At 45.0% G+C, this 9484-nt stretch overlaps 1 protein-coding gene across 1 annotated transcript in view; it reads left to right on the top strand.

The window, feature by feature from the left end:
* The first annotated feature begins 901 nt into the window (after positions 1 to 901).
* The window catches only part of RAP2A (RAP2A, member of RAS oncogene family), a 32153-nt gene continuing 23570 nt past the window's right edge, over positions 902 to 9484 (top strand). The window contains exon 1 of the mRNA XM_075138245.1: positions 902 to 1224. Coding sequence (XP_074994346.1) covers positions 911 to 1224 — 314 coding nt within the window. The 5' untranslated portion in view covers positions 902 to 910. The remainder of the gene's footprint in view (positions 1225 to 9484) is intronic.

The raw sequence follows: 9484 nt of genomic DNA, 5'->3' as shown, positions 1-9484 counted from the left end.
CACCTACCGGGACAGGGGGCAGCGTAGGGGCCGCCGCCGCCGCCTCACCCCCCCGCCCTGCACCCCCCCGGTGCGACGCCAGCTCCCCCTCGGGCTACAGGCCGCTCCCGGGGCCGGGGGAAGCGCGCCGCCCCCGCCCCCCCGCGGCTGCCCCGGCACCGAGCCCCGGCACCGCCGCCGCGGGCCCCTGACAGGCACTTCCGGCCGAGGGGCCGCCGAGCGCCCGCCCAACCCCGCTCGCCCCCAGCCCGCGCTCCCATTGGCTCATCCCTCCCGGCGCGTGACCGCTGCGCGGCCGTTGGTTGGCCCTCCGGGAAGCGCGTGTCTCGGCGCTGGCCCGAAGGGGCGGGCTGGGGGCGGGGGCGGGCCGCTGTCTCCACGGCGACAGCGCCGGGCGAGGGACGGGAGGAGACGGGCAGCCGCCGCCGCGGCCCGCCGAGCCGCTGCTGCCGTCGGCGTCACGTGCAGCTCCCGCGCCCGCCGGTTGGCTGGCGCCCTCCGGCGGAGGAGGGTGGGGGGGACGCGGGGAGGTGCCACGTGACGAGGCGTCGCCCGCCCTCCTCCCCGCTCTTTCTTCCTCCTCAGCGCTCCCCCCCCCCCCCCCGCCCCTCCGCGCGCCGGCCGGTTGGCTGTTGCCGTGGCGACAGGGGAAGGAGGGGGCGGGGCCGGCGCCCCACCTCAGCCGCGCCGCAGCCCGTGAGCGCGGCCCCGCCGCCGGCAGCGCCGCCCAGGAGCCGCCGCGGCCGGGAGCATCCGCCGGGCGGGCGGGCGGGCGCGAGCGGAGCGGGGGCGGCGGCGAGCAGGGCAGGGCAGGGCAGGGCGGGGCGGGGCGGCCCATGGCGGGGGGGTGAGGAGGGGCCGTCGGCAGGTGCGGGTCGGGCGGGCGGTCCGCGCTGGCGGCGGCGGGAGGATGCGCGAGTACAAGGTGGTGGTGCTGGGTTCGGGTGGGGTGGGGAAGTCGGCGCTCACGGTGCAGTTCGTGACCGGCACCTTCATCGAGAAGTACGACCCCACCATCGAGGACTTCTACCGCAAGGAGATCGAGGTGGACGCCTCCCCCTCCGTCCTGGAGATCCTGGACACGGCGGGCACCGAGCAGTTCGCCTCCATGCGGGACCTCTACATCAAGAACGGGCAGGGCTTCATCCTCGTCTACAGCCTGGTCAACCAGCAGAGCTTCCAGGACATCCGACCCATGCGCGACCAGATCATCCGCGTCAAGAGGTGACTTGCCCGGCGGCCGCTCCTCCGACGGCCGCGCCCGACGCCCACCTGCGGCCCGGCCCGCCGGGGCCTGCGGGCCGCCCGTCCCCCCTCTCCGTCCCCTCCTCCCCCGCGCCGGGCCGCCCCGCAGTGCCCGGATCTCCGGCCCGGGGGCTGCCCACGCCCTGCCCGCTACCCGCTCAGGTGCCTGCCCCGCGGCTTCCTTCCCTCACCCCCTTCCCGCCCTCCTTCCCCGGTGGCGCCCCTGGGCGGCAGGACCCCCCCCCGCCGCCCCCGCCGGTGCCTCGCCCGCAGCCCCGGGCTGCCTGTGGGCGGGTGCCGGCCGCCGGCCGCAGGGGTGGCGGGGCGGGGGGCTCCAGCCGTTTCCGCTGCTGGCCTTTCCCCCCCGTTTGCGTTTACGAGGCGGCAAGTTTGGGGTGCTCCTGGGTGAAATATGGCAGAGAGGCTGGCCACGGGCGGGGAGGCGGCAGTTCGTGCCACGGCTGTAACCGGGGGTCGGAAGAGCAGTTCCCCGAATATTGATTGTGTCGGGTCAGTCCTCGAGTGTACTTTCTCAGTGGACGTGCTGTAGCTGATTTGCGGGGGAAGCACCTGGGTGTTTTCCTGCAGCAGACGTCTTCAAAGGCAGATACAGCTCTGCCTTTTCGGATACCTGCATAGGTATTTCCTAGAACTTCCCACTCCTCTTAAAAGTGCAGAACGCAAAGCCTCTTTCTTGGTAAAGAGATGATGGCTGGGAGCGTTAGGCCTTATGTATGCCGGTGTTTCTCTTTAATTTCCCACGGTTGCGTTGCCAGCCACTCCATTCACTGTGGAGTGAATCCACAGTGGTGAAACACCGGTGCATACTGCCAGTTTGTTTTTATAACCACTGTGTTGTTTAGATATGCGTCAATCAGTTAGATGTCAGCAGCTGAAATGCAACCAGTCACGTTAAAATAAGGGTAGATGCACCATTTGAAATCATAGCAACCGTTTGAACCATAGCATGGATGAGAAAATGCCGCTGGCCAGATCATCGCAGACCGAAGATCTGTTATTGCCCATGAAGAGAGGTTGTAATTATGTCGCAGAACTGGTTGTAGCTTTGGCTTGGACATCTGAAGGGGAAACCTTTGTAAATAACTTAGTTGGACCACAGCTGTTGGATTTGCATCTTAATGTAGAGTGGAGCATAAAAGGTGATAATGGCTAATCATATGGTCGGGTATGGTCTGTTCACAGAAACTACCATTCCAGACCAAGGCCTGGGGAAGATGTATTTTGAAACTGGGGAGGAGGGTGAGTAGGGGAAAGGGGAGGGAGGAGACAAAGTGCTGATATTTTTGGACTTGCAACTTTCTTATAGTAGGTGTTTCTTAATGCGTGTCCTAACTTTTTCACTGGGGATTTCTACAGACTAATATAATGAAGTTATTTTGAATCTATTATGGAAAATGCATTTTCCATATCCTTGCAATCCTTATTGTTCGCACATACGTTATAGAAGAACAGTTTTTCATTAAATAGTTAGACTTTATTCATTAATAAATGCTTTTGGTTTTCCTGTGTTTCATCAGTGATATAAATTCATTTAGTCTCTGAATGCCTAGCTGTGGCTTTTGCAGCTTGCATTGTGCATTGCAATGGAGCGCCTGCATTCAGACCTCAGCTGACAAACTGTAGATAGGTGTAGCAGCATAGGAATCAACTTGTACTTCCATAGTTACATTGACTCAGCACTGCTCAGAGTGGGTCTAAATGCTGCTTTTATTTTTTTTTCTGCCATCTCTTTTACTGCAAGACTTCAACTTTTGGTTAGGTACTGTGTGAAAGACATATGAGTAATGTTTTAATCCTAAATTTCACTTACGCAAAGTAATCTAAAAGCAGCTGAAATCCTGAAAATTTAGCAAGTCCTGAAAATTTTAATTGAGTTGTAGTTGAAAGGGATGTGCTGTTGACTTGCAATATTAAAAAGATGTAGTTTCAGCAAGCGTACCAGATCTTTCCTTGTCAACTTACCTCATCTTATATTTTTGGTGGCGGTTGCTGTTGTTATGTTTTGGAACTTAAGTTCGCAGGCAGTGTAAGACCTAATGTGCTGTTGACTTAAGCTTGCATCCTTTTTACCAGTTAAACTGGAAGAATGCTTATTTACACATAAAATACATATCTGTACAGGGACTTCTAAATTATAATTTACAGTTGCACAAACGCATTTAATCTATGTTGAGAGACAAATAATCATAGTTCTGTTTACCTGGGGAGTTTGGATGAGATGTACCTGAAAAGGACAACTATATGCTTATATTGATACAAAACCATGATCTAAAAATCTCTGAACTTTCGTTGTGCCTGAAAACCGATTGGCCAGGTCTCTAACTGGTAGGTATCTCTGCATTTTACACATTGTCCTTGCTATTTTTTTTTTTTTTGATGAAAGAATCCCTGTGTCATTATATAATTAGAGAGTAATTTTAATTACTCTCCCAAGAAGTAGAAAAGCCAGGTGAATTCCCTGTTCAAGTTGAGATGCACGCATGAGTCTTCTGCTTCCCTGGTCTAACCACCACATACCAGGCCAAACTAAGCTAAGGGAGTCCTTCATTCCACCTGATGAAGTTGAGTTACTTTATAGGAATGAATGACATGTTCATGAATGAAAGAGAGGAAACAGGTGGACCTTTACTTAACTCTGAAGCCAATGGTTAGAAGAGGTTGAGATCACTCTTGCCAGTGTAGTTTCTGTTCTCATTAAATGACTATTTAATATTAAAAAATGCATAAATAGACTTAGAAACAGGACCGAAATCCAGGTCTCCCAGTCTGCAGAGAAGTCTCCTAATGGCAAAACTATAAAGTCAAGCTTCCTTGTGTACTGTGTAGTGTGGGAGCCTCGCATCCCTTTCAGGCATGTTGCACAGATTTAACAAGAGTGGAGGATGCCTCTGTAGCTTTTAAACAGGCAATTAAAAAGTGGTTTAAATGTAAACTGTAAACCATATTCTTCTTTTCAAAGTAAATAAAGCATTTTTGTCTAGATCCTTCTAAGAATGAGTCAAGGGAGCCCTGTCAGTTCTGAGTGGATGGGTGCACCCCCAGCAGCTCTGCCTAGACACAGGATGAGGAGAAGGAAAAGGTTTCAGAAGTGCTCACTGTACTCTGGGCCAGAGTTTCCCACTGCGTAGCATGCTGCCAGCGTTGGATGAAGGATCTTGGTGGTACAAAATCACAGCTGCTGTCTTTCTTCCTCCAGATGCTGTGTCTTACAATAGTTTCTACCCAAGGAGCGGCTTGGCTGTAGCTTGTGTTGTACAAAGCAATCGCTTCTGCAATCAGCTGTTTTTGCAGTGCCTGCAACTAACCCTGCTTATCTGGAACGTGTGCTTTGGTATCAGTACGTGGGGAGCAGGACACTGATGAAGGGGGATGTGCCCTAGGAGAGTGAAGCTGTGGATGCCTTTTTTTGTTGTTGGATAAGGAGTGTAATCAGAAGGTAGGAGGACAGAGGGGTTGTTTCCTAATGTAGGGTGGTGGGTTGTGCAGATTGAGGCCAAGGGTATAAGGTTGGTCTCTGGGCTTAGGAACTTGAGAGTACCTCCATGCTTGTTTGAAGCTGTTATCACTGATGATGATAGCTAAGTAAACAGTTTGGGAGCGCCTATTCACTGTACAATTGACTGCTTGTCTGAAATGCGTTGTTCCAACCCCATGATCTTAGTTTTTCAGGCACCTAGTACCAGTTTCTGGATCCCGCTTCTGCCGAATACGTCCATTAAGCCTTGTGACTTCTGATTCTTGCAAATGCTTAGGGTTTGTAGTGTTGGGAAGATGGACTGTACATAAGGATAATATTTTTCATATGATAGCTTTGAAAGATACTCCTTACCTACTGTATCCAAGAAGGATTAAGGGAATCAGCTGCTGCTTTACTGGCTCCTGGTGAGATATTACACAAAATATGTTATCTGTGTATTTGATAGGTGCTGCCACCTTTCCGTCCAAAATGGATTTGTGAGCTTGGCAGCAAAGAACTGTCTGTTGTTTTTGCTGCAGAGGGAACTCACTGTAGTTTCAGAATGAGCTGTTTTCTGGAGAAACCTTTGATTTGTGAGAGCAAGGCTGAACTGGATGAGTGGGCCCATGCCAGCAAAGGTCTGCAGTAAAGTACCAATAGAAGCTATCAGATGAAATGGATTGGAAGTGGTACACCCCAGTTAGATATCAAGGTTTAGAAATAAGTAGTGAGTATGCAGATTAAGCAGTGTAATTTTTTTTTTGTGGAAAAAGGAGTTAGGTAACTTCTAACACTTTTGTGTTTCTTTTGTGTGATTAGAAAGTCTCTCTGAAGAGAACCTGCTGATATTTACCATATACTGAATTTTAATTTTGGATATGACTTTCCCAATGTTTTTCTCCCATGAAGGTATGTTTAAACCTCATTGGGTATGTGTTCTAGGTGTTTATGTAGCCTCCAATAATGTAATTTCTCAATATGTCCTAGAGACTTTAATGTTCTTAGTAGAATCCCATGAAATAGAAAAGTATTGTTATTTCTATTCAAGCAGAAAACTAAAGCACAGAAATAAAAAAGAACTCACAAAGTTAATTCAGAGTTCTTTACTTGCAATAGTTTCTCTAGATGTCTGACCAGAGCTTTAAAGACAGGACTGTACTGTTTGTGTTTTGGAGAGTCTAACAGGTTCAACTTAAAATAGTATTTTTGAGAAATGCTTTATTTCAAGTTGTAAAAAAAACTTTTCATTAATCTATTGCTTTTTTCTCTAGGAAGCAAGGACCAGAAAATTTACTAATTGGCTGAAAATGCAGACTAAATGATATAGGTGTATTGCTATGAAATGTCACAGAAATGTGTCTCCGAGTTGAGAATGTTCTTTGAGGTGGTGTTTATCATCAAGATGAAAGTCTGCCTCCCAGTCTAGGGATTCTGTGTTGTAATTTAAAACATGCAAGAGATATAATTATTGAAATGTATTAATTGTGAAATCAGCATCTTGAGTCAATGATAATTGATGTATTTAGTGACTTAATGGTGATTAAGTCTGAAAAACTATGCTTGAAATTACAAATTGCTCAAATGTCTAGTTTGAAAATGTTGCTTTCCAAGTACTATGAAAACTAAATATGGTTTTTATTCAAAGACCATTTAGCACATTGGGGTCCAGATCCTCATTAAAACTAGATAATATCATCACACAGATGACTGTCAGTAAATATAGAGTTTTGAGGAGATGAAATAATTTAGTTTGTTCTTTAGCTCTTCACTGTAATAAGTACTCTTTAAGCAAGGTTGAATTTACCAGTTTTCTGAAATTCTATGTATTTCTCATCTTTTTTTTTTTATTTTAAGAAGATTTTTTTTTTTTCAGAACTATTTAGAGAATTCTTCATAAACACTGCAACCACAAAAGTGGCTCCAGCCTCCCAGGAAGAAATACCTAAGTGTTCAGAAGTTAAACTTAGAAAATACTATTCCTTCTGAAGTGCTGTATGCAAAAGGTTGACAAATGTCTAGGGACTTTCATAGGTGCTAGCTGTGTAGAGATGTTGGAAATAAGAACAGACTGAAATTCTGAAATCTTTTTTAACAAGAGTTTGGTAGTTTTTTTTTTTCTTGCAATAATCTCAATATAGTGGATTGGTTGGAGTACTCATCTTTAACTGAAAAATGCAGGACAGGTATTAAGCATGGCCCTCATCCTCCATAGGATGCCTGGCCAAGCTGCCAGCCACTCTTGTGCACCCACCAGATGAAACTTAGCACTTTTTTTCTTTATTGCAAGAACAGATTAATGGATTTTAAATCCCATCGAACGCTTGTACGTATTTCTAAGAAAACATAGGAACCTGAACAGAATTCTGACATGGTGCAGACATTGGCCATTGTGTTAAAATATTTAAGTACAATAGAAGAGCTATACTGGCCCTTCTTTTTTTTTTAAGGGACACCTATGGATAGCTGTCTTTCAGGTGAGAACCATATCAGTTTACAAGAAGAAAATGCAAATATTTTAAGCATCTGTAGACATATAAAGAAGTGGTAAACACAAGTAGTCAGTCGTATCAAATTGACCCTGCATATAACATCGGAGTCTTCAGCTGTCTGGCCATCTCCTGTGTTTTATTGGGGAACTGATATGTAGACCGTCCCCTAGAAAGTGTCTGTAATAGAAAGAGTACAAGTTTGCAGGATACAGGATATTACTGTAAAATTTATTTAGGTTTAAACTCAGATATTTAGTTTCTCTTTGTGCTCTCGTGCTTTTAAAACAACTTTACAACACTTCTTTCTGGCTCTATAGAGTTTAGATCTTCCCCTCCCCCCTTGCTAATCTGAAATATTCATGGTACTTTGAGTTACTTTCTGTGGAAACCATGAACATTTGAGACAACGATTATAACCAGAGTCTTCTAATGCTGCTTTTTTTTTTCTGGCTGCTTCCCGCCTTCTCCCCGCCCCCAGCTAATTGTATAGGTATTCCTTTGTAAGATTTATTTATTTTTCTTTGTAAGGTAAAGTGATATGATAGCTTCCATATGTGGGCACTGAAAATAAATCTTTTTATCCCCTCCTGCTTTTTAGGTGTTCTTTGGACTTTTATTGAAAAAGCCAGGTAGGCAAGCTCCTTTGTATGCATGTTTAGTTTAGATTGTGCTAGTTTAGAGTATAGCATATCTTTTTTATGATGCCCGTATCACTTAGCATCATCTTCTCTTTTCAGGTCTTAACTGCTGCTGTAGCTCATGTTGTTGTAGAGGTGTGTGAATAAATATGGATAGCCACAATTGTCAAACAGTAGAATAGTATGTGGCAAGACTTCTTAAATTTGTTTTCAGTTGTGCAGTGTTGCTTGATCGTGTCTGTGTTGTAAAAATGCTGTTTAATGTGTTAAAGACCAAGTATAACAATGACTTTAATGGCTTTCATAGTTTAGTAAAATAATATAGCATTAATGCTTGGGGCTGAATGTTTTCTATCTTGCTATTCATTAAGCTGTTTTGACACAGATTTTTGCAATGAATATTTGGAAAATTTTATCAAAAAAAAATCATTGCTCATTAGAATTTCTGTTTTGCCTTTGAATTTCTGTTTTGCCTAGAGGACAATAATTCTTTAAATACTGTTTTTTATAGCCAACACAGTTGGCAGTAACTTGCATCTTTTCTTTCAAAATAACCATGATTCTCTACTCTTCAGTTGGATAGTATGTGGATAGAAACAAATTTTGTTGTTTGATCATACATAAAACATGCTGGGTAGCAGTATTTTTAGTTAAAACTCTTATGTTAGCAGGTGTACTTTTGGGACTGGATTTTCAAATATAGACATTCTTTGGCAATTGAAAGGGTTTAGATGAATAAAATTTGAAATGTCTGAGTGGGTGGCTCTCCCAAAAATCATTAAATCCATTCCTTTTCTAGTTTTCCCCTTAATAATTCAGCGTCAGATTTTTATTTTTTGCACCGAAGAACAAACCTCGGGTTGCTGGTTATTTCATTTCTGAAATATTGCAAGTGTTGCTCAAACATCTTTTTTTTTTCCTTTTTTTCTCTCCTTGTAAATTGTGTAAGTGGTGTGTGATGATAACGTTTTGAGAGAGAATAAGGAAGCAATCGGGACTGCAGTGCTAAATTACCCTTGCATATAGTGACTTGTACAAAGATTTACATGATTGTTAAGGTATCAAGAACTTTAGCAATCTGCTTCTTCATATTCTCTTATTCATTAGCTTCCTGCTGGTCTGTTTTTTGGGTTTTTTTTCCCAGAGGTTTCCAATACAGGACTAGTATTTAGTTTTTGCTGCACTAAGGCAAACAGTGTAGTCTAGGTACAGTTTACAATGACGAGTGCAACTCGAACACTTTCTTTGTCAATGGGTTGCATTTTAGCAGCTGTGTCATCTTAAATCCTAGTCTAGACAAGAGAATTAAAGGTGTGATATGAGCACATTATCCTTTCTCAACATTAATGTCATGGGGCTAGCTCAATTAGTTGATGCTGTAGTCTTTAAAAATGCAATGGTGACAATATTTTAATTCTTGTCTTGATTAGGCCCAGACTAGGTGAAAGATCAGGTGAAGGACAAAAAAAAGGAGTAAGTGTTTTTAGAGTTGATTAGCTTGTTTTGAAACATCGCTTGTGTCACCTAGATAGAGCTTTAACGTCTTTTAAAACAGTTATTATCTTCTGCAAAAAGTCAGGGTAATGAGGCAGACATTAAAGCATTTTAAAATATTAGAATGTAATAGCGTACAG

Source organism: Calonectris borealis, chromosome 1, assembly GCF_964195595.1.
Source record: "Calonectris borealis chromosome 1, bCalBor7.hap1.2, whole genome shotgun sequence".
NCBI classification, from domain to species: Eukaryota; Metazoa; Chordata; class Aves; order Procellariiformes; family Procellariidae; genus Calonectris; species Calonectris borealis.
The sequence above is the reverse complement of the archived record's forward strand: the minus strand, read 5'-3'. Positions and strand labels throughout refer to the sequence as shown.